At 47.0% G+C, this 14,406-nt stretch overlaps 1 protein-coding gene across 4 annotated transcripts in view; it reads left to right on the forward strand.

The window, feature by feature from the left end:
• Positions 1–14,406, forward strand: part of BBS5 (Bardet-Biedl syndrome 5) — a 149,519-nt gene that overhangs the window by 92,783 nt on the left and 42,330 nt on the right. For all 4 annotated transcript variants that reach the window (XM_063933707.1, XM_063933709.1, XM_063933708.1 and 1 more), the window contains exon 6: positions 11,325–11,460. In XM_063933707.1, the coding sequence (XP_063789777.1) occupies positions 11,325–11,460 (136 nt within the window). The remainder of the gene's footprint in view (positions 1–11,324; positions 11,461–14,406) is intronic.

Raw genomic sequence — 14,406 nt, forward strand, 5'->3', positions numbered from 1 at the left:
AAGAAGTCTTTGCAGACGTAACACGTCTTTGGGGAACTCCTCAAATAGACATGATGGCGTCGCGCCTCAACAAAAAACTTTGGAGGTATTGCGCCAGGTCTCGGGACCCTCAGGCAGTAGCAGTAGACGCACTGGTAACACCGTGGGTGTTCAAATCGGTCTACGTGTTTCCTCCTCTTCCTCTCATCACGAAAGTGTTGAGGATCATAAGACGAAGAAGAGTACAGACGATACTCGTTGTCCCAGACTGGCCTCGAAGGGCCTGGTACTCGGATCTACAAGAGATGCTCACAGGAGACCCCTGGCCTCTTCCTCTGAGGGAAGACCTGTTGCAGCAGGGGCCCTGTGTATTTCAAGACTTACCGCGGTTACATTTGACGGCATGGCGGTTGAACGCCGAATCCTAGCAAAAAAGGGGATTTCGGAAGAGGTCATCCCTACTTTAATAAAGGCTAGGAAGGAGGTGACGATAAAACATTATCACCGTATCTGGCGAAAGTATGTGTCTTGGTGTGAGACCAAGAATGCACCTACCGAAGATTTTCATCTGGGTCGTCTTCTCCACTTCCTACAGACAGGAGTGGATATGGGCCTGAAATTAGGCTCGGTTAAGGTACAGATTTCGTCCCTCTCGATTTTCTTTCAGAAGGAATTGGCTTCTCTTCCAGAAGTCCAGACGTTTGTAAAGGGAGTGCTGCACATCCAGCCCCCTTTTGTGCCTCCAGTGGCACCATGGGACCTGAACGTGGTGTTGCAGTTCCTAAAATCACACTGGTTTGAACCGCTTAACAAGGTTGAGTTGAAATTTCTTACCTGGAAGGTGGTCATGTTGTTGGCCTTAGCATCAGCAAGGCGAGTGTCAGAATTGGCGGCTTTGTCACACAAGAGCCCCAACTTGATTTTTCATGTGGATCGAGCTGAATTGAGGACACAAAAAAAGAAAGAATTGAGACAGCGCTTCTTACTTTGAAAAATATTTTTAGATATAAAACATATTTTTAATATCACATATGAAGACCGGCCAGTATCCTTATTTAAAACAATTATTTATACAAACTAAATTAACAAATTGACAGCGAAAAAACCACTTACTACTTCTTATAGCTACCAATTTCAACACTCTATTAGCTATAACACAGTTTGGATTTTAACTTGCATATAAATTAGTCTATCCTCTATGGAGACAATTTAACAGGTATATTATCCAAGTTGCAGTCCCACTGTGATTATTTCCAGCACAGTTCTTATACATGCAGCATGCAAGTAATCAATCAGATCGAATCAACCAGTCCTGTACGCATGATCAGGAATTAGTGAAGTATTAATTTATGTTAGTAGAAAGCAGATTTTCCAAGGCAGTGATGAAATAAAGCTATAGCTTGTTAGTATGGGTTAGAACTTCCCAATCTTCGCAATCTAATTATTGGTTAATTTAATTTATTTGGCTTATGTGTTTTAGGTATATATGTTTATTATATTGTATATATATGGTTAATAAAATAATATGAAGTATAGTGGGAGCCTTTTTCGACACTCTTAGAATGAATAAGGAGTGTGTTTATATGGAGTGAGCCTATAGGGAAAGAAAAAAAGTTAATTTTGGATGAGATAGAAACGAGGCTTGACTCCGTGTTTGTAGAGAAAATAACCAGTTCAAAAGAGAGGCTTGAAACGCGGGCACAGTGCGCATGTGCGATCCGCGAATACAGGAAACAGATCGAAAGTGAGGCTTGAATTGCGGGCACAGTGCGCATGTGCGAGCCGCGTACAATAGTATTTAAAGACTATACCATGCACATAAGCAATATCGACACTGAGGAAGCCGCCGAGGCTAATGAGGAGGCGGAGAAACGCGTATGTCACGTGCAGAACACCTTGGGAGAGAAAAGTACTCCTGCAGCATTGTTTAAAGGCCGGCCGGCTACATTCAAATAAACACCCCAGTGCTAAGGGGGAAACAGAACAAACTCCACACAGCAGCCTTGGAGCACAGACATGGCTCCATAAGTGAGAGAAGTTGCTGGTGAGAGGTAATTGGTGCTTTGCATGGTGCACCTAAAAGAACTGCTAACACCAGTAATTAAGTGTATGGTTGCAAAAAGTATTGGGTAGTTCTAACCCATACTAACAAGCTATAGCTTTATTTCATCACTGCCTTGGAAAATCTGCTTTCTACTAACATAAATTAATACTTCACTAATTCCTGAGCATGCGTACAGGACTGGTTGATTCGATCTGATTGATTACTTGCATGCTGCATGTATAAGAACTGTGCTGGAAATAATCACAGTGGGACTGCAACTTGGATAATACACCTGTTAAATTGTCTCCATAGAGCAGGGGTGTCAAACTCAAATTCATCGGGGGCCGCATCAGCAGTTTCGTCCCCATCAAAGGGCCGGTTGTATCTGTAGGTCTATCCAAAATTTACCGCTCCACCTGCCTTATATGTGCCCAGCCATCTGCCCCCTTTTAAAGTGCCCAGCCATCTGCCCCCTTTTATAGTGCCCAGCCATGTGCCCCCTTTTATAGTGCACAGGTCCCCATTTTACACATTGCGGCAGGCACAGGTCCCCATTTTACACATTGCGGCAGGCACAGGTCCCCATTTTACACATAGCGGCAGGTACAGGTCCCCATTTTACACATTGTGGCAGGCACAGGTCCCCATTTTACACATTGTGGCAGGCACAGGTCCCCATTTTACACATAGCGGCAGGTACAGGTCCCCATTTTACACATTGTGGCAGGCACAGGTCCCCATTTTACACATTGTGGCAGGCACAGGTCCCCATTTTACACATAGCGGCAGGTACAGGTCCCCATTTTACACATTGTGGCAGGCACAGGTCCCCATTTTACACATTGTGGCAGGCACAGGTCCCCATTTTACACATAGCGGCAGGTACAGGTCCCCATTTTACACATTGTGGCAGGCACAGGTCCCCATTTTACACATTGCGGCAGGCACAGGTCCCCATTTTACACATTGCGGCAGGCACAGGTCCCCATTTTACACATTGCGGCAGGCACAGGTCCCCATTTTACACATAGCGGCAGGTACAGGTCCCCATTTTACACATTGTGGCAGGCACAGGTCCCCATTTTACACATTGTGGCAGGCACAGGTCCCCATTTTACACATAGCGGCAGGTACAGGTCCCCATTTTACACATTGTGGCAGGCACAGGTCCCCATTTTACACATTGCGGCAGGCACAGGTCCCCATTTTACACATTGCGGCAGGCACAGGTCCCCATTTTACACATTGCGGCAGGCACAGGTCCCCAATTTACACATAGCGGCAGGTACAGGTCCCCATTTTACACATTGTGGCAGGCACAGGTCCCCATTTTACACATTGTGGCAGGCACAGGTCCCCATTTTACACATTGTGGCAGGCACAGGTCCCCATTTTACACATTGTGGCAGGCACAGGTCCCCATTTTACACATAGCGGCAGGTACAGGTCCCCATTTTACACATAGCGGCAGGTACAGGTCCCCATTTTACACATAGCGGCAGGTACAGGTCCCCATTTTACACATTGTGGCAGGTGGTGGAAGGAGGGAGAGAGAGAGAAAGAGAGGAAGGGAGAGGGGCTGACTTACATTTGAAGCGGTTCTCGCCGCTCTTCAGCCGCCTCTCCCTCCTCGTCTGCGCGGCTCCCTTCTCCCTCCTCCGACGGGGTTTCGTTGAATGACGCGTTTGCGCCGTGACGTCACGACGCAATCGCGTCATTCCGCGAAACCCCGCCCCCCCCGAGCTGGGCACTCGGGAGAAGGGGGTTTCATGGCGGCGGCACCGCGGGCCATCAGACGAGGTCTGGCGGGCCGGATTTGGCCCGCGGGCCTTGTCTTTGACACCCCTGCCATAGAGGATAGACTAATTTATATGCAAGTTAAAATCCAAACTGTGTTATAGCTAATAGAGTGTTGAAATTTGTAGCTATAAGAAGTATTAAGTGTTTTTTTCGCTGTCAATGTGTTATTTTAGTTTGTATAAATAATTCTTTTAAATAAGGATACTGGCCGGTATTCATATGTGATATTAAAAATATGTTTTATATATAAAAATATTTTTCAAAGTAAGAAGCGCTGTCTCAAATCTTTCTTTTTTGTTTGCTTTTTTGGGGTACTTGGAACTTAATCCCAGAGACTAGCTGCAAATTACTTTGAGGATATTGTCGCCAGGTGTATCTTTTGTGAGAATTGAGGACACGTCCGCAATTTTTGCCTAAAGTGGTTTCTTCGTTCCATATGAATCAACCTATTGTGGTGCCTGTGGCTACAAGTGACCTGGAGGATTCCAGATCCCTGGACGTAGTCAGGGCCTTAAAAATTTATGTAGCCAGGACGGCTAGAATTAGGAAAACAGAGGCTCTGTTTGTCCTGTATGCGGCCAATAAGATTGGCGCTCCTGCTTCGAAGCAGACTATTGCTCGCTGGATCTGTAATACGATTCAGCAGGCTCACTCTACGGCTGGATTGCCGGTACCAAATTCGGTTAAGGCCCATTCCACTAGGAAGGTGGGCTCTTCTTGGGCGGCTGCCCGAGGCGTCTCGGCATTACAACTTTGCCGATCGGCGACTTGGTCGGGGTCAAACACACTTTTGCTAAATTCTACAAGTTTGATACCCTGGCTGATGTGGACCTAGCGTTTGCTCAGTCGGTGTTGCAGAGTCATACGCACTCTCCCGCCCGATTGGATGCTTTGGTATAAACCCCATGGTCCTTACGGAGTCCCCAGCATCCTCTAGGACGTAAGAGAAAATAAGATTTTAAACCTACCGGTAAATCTATTTCTCCTAGTCCGTAGAGGATGATGGGCGCCCGTCCCAGTGCGAAAACTCTGCAAGACTTGTATATAGTTGTTGCTTACATAAGGGTTATGTTACAGTTGACATCGGTCTTGGACCGTTACTGTTGTTTGTTCATACTGTTAACTGGTTATGTATGTTCCAGGTTACATGGTATTATTGGTGTGGGCTGGTATGAATCTTGCCCTTGGATTGCTAAATCCTGCCTTGTATTGTCCATCTCCTCTGGGCACAGTTCTCTAACTGAGGTCTGGAGGAGGGGCATAGAGGGAGGAGCCAGTGCACACCCATAGTCAAAGTTCTTTTTAGGTGCCCTATCTCCTGCGGAGCCCGTCTATACCCCATGGTCCTTACGGAGTCCCCAGCATCCTCTACGGACTAGGAGAAATAGATTTACCGGTAGGTTTAAAATCTTATTTTTCATGCCATATTTCATGTTCAATTATACATTTCTCTGACGTCCTAGTGGATGCTGGGACTTCCGTAAGGACCATGGGGAATAGCGGCTCCGCAGGAGACTGGGCACAAAGTAAAAGCTTTAGGACTAGCTGGTGTGCACTGGCTTCTCCCCCTATGACCCTCCTCCAAGCCTCAGTTAAGATTTTGTGCCCGGCCGAGAAGGGTGCATTCTAGGTGGCTCTCCTGAGCTGCTTAGAAGTAAAAGTATACTTAGGTTTTTTATTTTCAGTGAGTCCTGCTGGCAACAGGCTCACTGCAGCGCGGGACTAAGGGGAGAAGAAGCGAACTCACCTGCGTGCAGAGTGGATTGGGTTTCTTGGCTACTGGACATTAGCTCCAGAGGGACGATCACAGGTTCAGCCTGGATGGGTCCCGGAGCCGCGCCGCCGGCCCCCTTACAGAGCCAGAAGAGCGAAGAGGTCCGGAGAAAGCGGCGGCAGAAGACGTTCCTGTCTTCAGATAAGGTAGCGCACAGCACTGCAGCTGTGCGCCATTGCTCTCAGCACACTTCACACTCCGGTCACTGAGGGTGCAGGGCGCTGGGGGGGAGCGCCCTGAGACGCAATAAAACTTGATAAAAACCTTATGTGGCTAAAGAAATGCATCACATATAGCTCCTGGGCTATATGGATGCATTTAACCCCTGCCAGTTTCCCAGAAAAAAGCGGGAGAAAAGGCCGCCGTGAAGGGGGCGGAGCCTATCTCCTCAGCACACAAGCACCATTTTCTTTCACAGCTCCGCTGGAAGGACGGCTCCCTGACTCTCCCCTGCAGACTACACTACAGAAACAGGGTAAAACAAGAGAGGGGGGCACTATTGGCAGCTAATATATAATACAGCAGCTATAAAGGGAGTAACACTTATATAAGGTTATCCCTGAATATATATAGCGCTCTGGTGTGTGCTGGCAAACTCTCCCTCTGTCTCCCCAAAGGGCTAGTGGGGTCCTATCCTCTGTCAGAGCATTCCGTGTGTGTGTGCTGGGTGTCGGTACGATTGTGTCGACATGTATGAGGAGGAAAATGATGTGGAAGCAGAGCAATTGCCTGTGTTAGTGATGTCACCCCCTAGGGAGTCGACACCTGACTGGATGGTTGTATTTAAAGAATTACGTGACAATGTCAGCACTTTGCAAAAAACTGTTGACGACATGAGACAGCCGGCAAATCAGTTAGTGCCTATTCAGGCGTCTCAGACACCGTCAGGGGCGCTAAAACGCCCGTTACCTCAGATGGTCGACACAGACCCAGACACGGATACTGAATCCAGTGTCGACGGTGAGGAGACGAACGTAATGTCCAGTAGGGCCACACGTTACATGATCACGGCGATGAAGAAGGCATTGAACATTTCTGACACTACAAGTACCACAAAAAAGGGTATTATGTGGGGTGTGAAAAAACTACCAGTAGTTTTTCCTGAATCAGATGAATTAAATGAGGTGTGTGATAAGGCGTGGGTTTCCCCCGATAAAAAACTGCTGATTTCTAACAAATTATTGGCACTATACCCTTTCCCGCCAGAGGTTAGGGCACGTTGGGAAACACCCCCTAGGGTAGATAAGGCGCTCACACGCTTATCAAAACAAGTGGCGTTACCGTCTCCTGATACGGCCGCCCTCAAGGAACCAGCTGATAGAAGGCTGGAAAATATCCTAAAAGGTATATACACACATACTGGTGTTATACTGCGACCAGCAATCGCCTCAGCCTGGATGCGCAGCGCTGGAGTGGCTTGGTCGGATTCCCTGACTGAAAATATTGATACCCTGGATAGGGACAGTATATTATTAACTATAGAGCATTTAAAGGATGCATTACTATATATGCGTGATGCACAGAGGGATATTTGCACCCTGGCATCAAGAGTGAGTGCGATGTCCATTTCTGCCAGGAGGGCGTTATGGACGCGACAGTGGTCAGGTGATGCAGATTCCAAACGACATATGGAAGTATTGCCGTATAAAGGGGAGGAGTTATTTGGGGTCGGTCTATCAGACCTGGTGGCCACGGCAACGGCTGGAAAGTCCACCTTTTTACCCCAGGTCACCTCTCAGCAGAAAAAGACACCGTCTTTTCAAACTCAGTCCTTTCGTTCCCATAAGAACAAGCGGGCAAAAGGCCACTCATTTCTGCCCCGGGGCAGAGGAAGAGGAAAAAGACTGCACCAGGCAGCCTCTTCCCAGGAGCAGAAGCCCTCCCCCGCTTCTGCCAAGTCTTCAGCATGACGCTGGGGCTTTACAAGCGGACTCAGGCACGGTGGGGGCCCGTCTCAAAAATTTCAACGCGCAGTGGGCTCACTCGCAAGTGGACCCCTGGATCCTGCAGGTAGTATCACAGGGGTACAAATTGGAATTCGAGACGTCTCCCCCTCGAAGATTCCTGAAGTCTGCTCTACCAGCGTCTCCCTCCGACAGGGAGGCAGTATTGGAAGCTATTCACAAGCTGTATTCCCAGCAGGTGATAATCAAGGTACCCCTCCTACAACAGGGAAAGGGGTATTATTCCACGCTGTTTGTGGTACCGAAGCCGGACGGCTCGGTGAGACCAATTTTAAATCTAAAATCCTTGAACACTTACATAAAAAGGTTCAAGTTCAAGATGGAATCACTCAGAGCAGTGATAGCGAATCTGGAAGAAGGGGACTATATGGTATCTCTGGACATCAAAGATGCTTATCTCCATGTCCCAATCTTCCCTTCTCACCAAGGGTACCTCAGGTTTGTGGTACAAGACTGTCATTATCAGTTTCAGATGCTGCCGTTTGGATTGTCCACGGCACCCCGGGTCTTTACCAAGGTAATGGCCGAAATGATGATTCTTCTTCGAAGAAAAGGCGTCTTAATTATCCCTTACTTGGACGATCTCCTGATAAGGGCAAGGTCCAGGGAACAGTTAGAGTTCGGAGTAGCACTGTCTCAGGTAGTGTTACGTCAGCACGGGTGGATTCTAAATATCCCAAAATCACAGCTGATTCCAACAACACGTCTACTGTTCCTGGGGATGATTCTGGACACAGTCCAGAAAAAGGTGTTTCTCCCGGAGGAGAAGGCCAGGGAGTTATCCGAGCTAGTCAGGAACTTCCTAAAACCAGGCCAGGTGTCAGTGCATCAATGCACGAGAGTCCTGGGAAAAATGGTGGCTTCTTAAGAAGCGATTCCATTCGGAAGATTCCATGCAAGAACGTTTCAGTGGGATCTGCTGGACAAATGGTCCGGATCGCATCTTCAGATGCATCAGCGGATTACCGTATCTCCAAGGACAAGGGTGTCTCTCCTGTGGTGGTTACAGAGGCTCATCTTCTAGAGGGCTGCAGATTCGGCATTCAGGATTGGATGCTGGTGACCACGGATGCCAGCCTCAGAGGCTGGGGAGCAGTCACACAGGGAAGAAATTTCCAGGGCTTGTGGTCAAGCATGGAAACGTCTCTTCACATAAATATCCTGGAACTAAGGGCCATTTACAATGCCCTAAGTCAAGCAAGGCCTCTGCTTCAGGGTCACTCGGTATTGATCCAATCGGACAACATCACGGCAGTCGCCCACGTCAAAAGACAGGGCGGCACAAGAAGCAGGAGGGCAATGGCAGAAGCTGCAAGGATTCTCCGCTGGGCGGAAAATCATGTGGTAGCACTGTCAGCAGTGTTCATTCCGGGAGTGGACAACTGGGAAGCAGACTTCCTCAGCAGACACGACCTCCACCCGGGGGAGTGGGGACTTCACCCCGAAGTCTTCCAACTGATTGTAAACCGTTGGGAAAAACCAAAGGTGGACATGATGGCGTCCCGTCTCAACAAAAAACTGGACAGATATTGCGCAAGGTCAAGGGACCCTCAGGCAATAGCGGTGGATGCTCTGGTAACACCGTGGGTGTACCAGTCGGTGTATGTGTTCCCTCCTCTGCCTCTCATACCAAAAGTACTGAGAATCATAAGAAAGAGAGGAGTAAGAACTATACTCGTGGCTCCGGATTGGCCAAGAAGAACTTGGTACCCGGAACTGCAAGAGATGCTCACGGAGGATCCGTGGCCTCTACCTCTAAGAAAGGACCTGCTCCAGCAGGGACCTTGTCTGTTCCAAGACTTACCGCGGCTGCGTTTGACGGCATGGCGGTTGAACGCCGGATCCTGATGGAAAAAGGCATTCCAGATGAAGTCATCCCTACCCTGATCAAAGCCAGGAAGGATGTAACCGCGAAACATTATCACCGCATTTGGCGAAAATATGTTGCGTGGTGTGAGGCCAAGAAGGCCCCCACAGAGGAATTTCAACTTTTGTCAAGGGGGTACTGCATATACAGCCTCCTTTTGTGCCACCAGTGGCACCTTGGGATCTCAATGTAGTTTTAGGGTTCCTAAAATCACATTGGTTTGAACCACTCACCACTGTGGACTTGAAATATCTCACATGGAAAGTGGTAATGCTGTTAGCCCTGGCTTCAGCCAGGCGTGTCTCAGAGTTGGCGGCTTTATCATATAAAAGCCCTTACCTAATTTTTCATTCAGACAGGGCAGAATTGAGGACTCGTCCTCAATTTCTCCCTAAGGTGGTTTCAGCGTTTCACATGAACCAACCTATTGTGGTACCTGCGGCTACTAGGGACTTGGAGGACTCCAAGTTACTGGACGTAGTCAGGGCCCTGAAAATATATGTTTCCAGGACGGCTGGAGTCAGAAAATCTGACTCGCTGTCTATCCTGTATGCACCCAACAAGCTGGGTGCTCCTGCTTCTAAGCAGACGATTGCTCGTTGGATTTGTAGTACAATTCAGCTTGCACATTCTGTGGCAGGACTGCCACAGCCAAAATCTGTTAAAGCCCATTCCACAAGGAAAGTGGGCTCATCTTGGGCGGCTGCCCGAGGGGTCTCGGCTTTACAACTTTGCCGAGCAGCTACTTGGTCAGGGGCAAACACGTTTGCAAAATTTTACAAATTCGATACCCTGGCTGAGGAGGACATGGAGTTCTCTCATTCGGTGCTGCAGAGTCATCCGCACTCTCCCGCCCGTTTGGGAGCTTTGGTATAATCCCCATGGTCCTTACGGAAGTCCCAGCATCCACTAGGACGTCAGAGAAAATAAGAATTTACTTACCGATAATTCTATTTCTCGTAGTCCGTAGTGGATGCTGGGCGCCCATGCCAAGTGCGGATTGTCTGCAATACTTGTATATAGTTATTGTTACAAAAAATCGGGTTGTTTATTGCTGTGAGCCATCTTTTTAGAGGCTCCTAAGTTTTATCATACTGTTAACTGGGTTCAGATCACAGGTTGTATGGTGTGATTGGTGTGGCTGGTATGAGTCTTACCCGGGATTCAAAATCCTTCCTTATTGTGTACGCTCGTCCGGGCACAGTATCCTAACTGAGGCTTGGAGGAGGGTCATAGGGGGAGGAGCCAGTGCACACCAGCTAGTCCTAAAGCTTTTACTTTGTGCCCTGTCTCCTGCGGAGCCGCTATTCCCCATGGTCCTTACGGAAGTCCCAGCATCCACTACGGACTACGAGAAATAGAATTATCGGTAAGTAAATTCTTATTTTCTTTTATGTATACTTTTTAATGCTATTAATTTATAATAATGTGTGTGTAAACTATTGGCACTGGATACACACTCAAATAGATATTCTTATTCTCTGTTATCGTATCTTTAATAAATATCTTTGAATTTAATTTCATTTCAATTATCAATTTGTATTCTTTCCTCAAAGAAGCAAAGTGTTCTTTTCTTCCTGTGTTTCACATTTACCATGGGACTGACTATCCCTGCACCTTACACAGCTGTCATTTTTCAAACCCATAATGATTGTCTGGTGCATTATCACATTCCACTTATCACTTCTCTATTACTGCTTTATCACTTCTCCAGGCTTAATACATCTGCCCCTATGTGTGTAATCCATTACTGTGTGTTTATGTTTGTGATTTTTCGAAGATCTTTTCATGTTGATCAACTTATATTTTATGTTTATTAGTCCTTCCAGGCAAAAGAACATTCACATTTAATATGGTGTATACTTTATTTTTAAAGTGTTTTTTTATTTATTTCAGAGCTTATGAAACATCCAAGATGTATCGAGATCTGAAACTAAGAGGCGCACTCATCCAAAATAAGCAGCTTAGACTCCTTCCTAAGGAACAAGTTTATGACAAAATCAATGGAGTGTGGAATTTATCCAGTGACCAGGTGGGAAGGATGTTTTATTCAAAAACAAACAAAAAAAAAACCAACAACTTTTTTTGTAAAGAGAATCTGGAAGGGGTTTCCGTTGTCAGCACTGCAGCCTTGATGCTGTTATCATGCACCCAGCAGTACTACTGTACAATGAAATAGTGTTCTGCTCAACCTTGGCAATGGCATCAAAACTGCAATATGTGTTTGTGAGGAACAGTTTTTTTTTCCCCAGGCAACTACCCTAATAAATTCGATGGGCGCCTAGCCCATTCCATTTGCCGTTCAACCTGGCACATGTACCTACGAACCTATCATGCTGCTCTGCCCCATGTGTGTTTTAGTCTTGTTATGTATGTATGTATGTATGTATGTATGTATGTATGTATGTATGTATAATGTCTGAGAGCGGTGGCTATCGGAAACAAATTCCTTGTGTATTGGGCACTGATATACTTGGCAATAAAGTGATTCTGATACAGGTTGCATGTTGAGGTATGTGCTCATGCTGTTTAAAATAAGCATTAACTTGCCTAATAATACATAGTTATTTAATCTTATTCTCGCAGTTTAAAGTTCAACTCAACTTTGTCTGATCCATTCCCCTTTGTCCACATAAAGCTGCAGTTCTCTAAATACTGTTTAAAAAAAAAAGTTTACTTAGCACCGTGGAATGTTTATTCTTATATAGTTGTGGTCCCAACAGTAATAATCTAATCACACTTAACTGGCTAATATTTTGTCCCAAACACCACTCAGAAATAGTTTATTTTTAGTTAGGAACATATTTTTAAAAATAGAATTAAATATTTTCTAAAAAAAAAGATATTCCTTGGAGGTGTCTCGCACCTCCCCCTCCCCCTGTTTCCATAGTTATCCATTGACTTTACCTCCCACCCCCTAGTGGTTAGAGATGGCATAGTCTCTCACCCATTGGTGTCTATATGTCCCCACAGTGGCACTACCCTCCCCATGTGATATACTACCCCCCCTTCCCCCACACACCCCAAGGCAATAAACTTAGGTGGGCATAATCCTCCCCCGGTGCCAAAAGTTCACCCTGCCCCCTCATTCCCAGTGCCATTTTCCAACCCCCATGGTATTGCGTGACAAGGAGTATTAATGATCACCTGCGACTTCAGTTGATTTCTGTACTTGATCTCTGCAATTGCAGAGATCAGCGTCACATTACTCAGGGGGGAACTGAAGTTATCCTCCTCACACTGTGCTCCAGAATGCTGTTTGCATGGTGTTCTGGGATGCAAATTTGTTGTGATGTTGGCAATGACAGACCCACTACTTCACTGCTGGGGGCCAATGAGGAGGCGGAAATCTGTTCTGCACATGTGCAGAATTAATTTCCTTTTTAACAATGTGTGGTGAGCAGACTCATTGCCTCACAGCCGGTATTCCGGCAGACAGGATGCCGCTGTCGGGATACTGACAGCCGGTATGCCATCTGCCGGTATTACATACCGAATCTGCTCAGAGAGTTTGTCCACCTGTCTACCATAGAACTTAGAAACTATCTAAGGGATCTAACAATGACGCATGGGCACACTGAGAGCTTACAATCCGCTTTCATCAGCTCCATGCATCAGGTAAGGAGTCTTTCAGGGGTGGAAGTCCCTCCACCGTTTGATACGCATGGGGGATATGTAATGTAACTAATGCTATAAGGACTTTCCACACTGCTTTCAACATCCTACAGCTGTGTCCTGATACATGTAGACTTAATACGCCACGCAGTGTGAGATGTCTGGTGCGAGTGAGCCGACGGGTCCTGTGCAACTCTGCTAGCGTTGGCGTCTTAGCTGCATCGCATTGCGACTAAGACACATTTTAGGCAAAAAAGACACCCAGTCTAGCAGAGTCTTACAGGACCTGGCACGCTGAGAGAGGTTGTTTGATGTGAGTCAGGCAATGATGTATGAGGACTCATACAAATGTGTCATATCTTGTCACTGGATTACCCCTTTAGCTTTATGTTAAGAATGTTTCTCTTACGTCCTAGGGGATACTGGGGAAGGTACTTTAGTACAGTGGGGTATAGATGGGGTCCAAAGGAGCCTGGCACTTTAAATAAAGCTAAGTGTGTGCTGGCTCCTTCCCTCTATGCTTCCTCCCACAGCCCAGTTTAGAAAAATGTGCCCTCAGGTCCGATCACTGTCTGGAGAGGCTCCAGAGTTTTCTTCAGTTTTATTTCTGACTTTTATTATTTTCAGACAGGCAGGTTGGCTCATGTCTGTCTGCACTGTGGGAGCATAGGGTGGGGATCAAGACCAACCTCCTAAAAGGGTTAATGGTCCGCGTCCTCGGCTACAGGACATAGTCCTGAGGGCAATGGTACCGCAGTCGCTCCGGTCACTAGCGCACTGTTCCCGCAGCCACTGCCGCCACCCTAAGCAGCTGAAGTAAGAAGACTGGTGAGTACGCCGGGACCCCCACAATGGGGGTGGACGGCAGTGTAATGGCGGAGTATAGGCACCCCAGTGCACTGCCCTCATAAAAAGGGCTACTGACTCCGGAGGGGGCGCACAGACTGGCGATTAGCTGCCAGGGGCTAATTAGAGGCTGTCCTGCAGAAAACTTACACTTTCTAATCAGTTTGTTGGGGGAAGCACCAATGTCATTTTGGGGGAGGGTCTTCACTCAGAGTGGAACCAGCAGTAAAAGGCACCATTGTCTGCCTCCTCTGCGGTGTACAGCGTGCTTGACACAGCTACAAGAGCCTCTAGGGACCCCTCAAACTACAGTGTGTTATTTTTGTGGAAGCGCTCTTTCACAAGCAGAATCCCTTAGAGGGTCCTGTTTTCTCACTGCCCAGCGTCAGTGTTTCACTGTCTGCATCGGGGGCAGAAGTGTGCTGGTTTCTCTATTTCTGTGTCTCTCTCCTATAGTTTGGGAAAGAAAAAACCTGTGATGTTTGTTCTTCCTGTGTGTATACCTTTTGTGGATGAT

Source organism: Pseudophryne corroboree, chromosome 7, assembly GCF_028390025.1.
Source record: "Pseudophryne corroboree isolate aPseCor3 chromosome 7, aPseCor3.hap2, whole genome shotgun sequence".
Lineage (NCBI taxonomy): Eukaryota > Metazoa > Chordata > Amphibia > Anura > Myobatrachidae > Pseudophryne > Pseudophryne corroboree.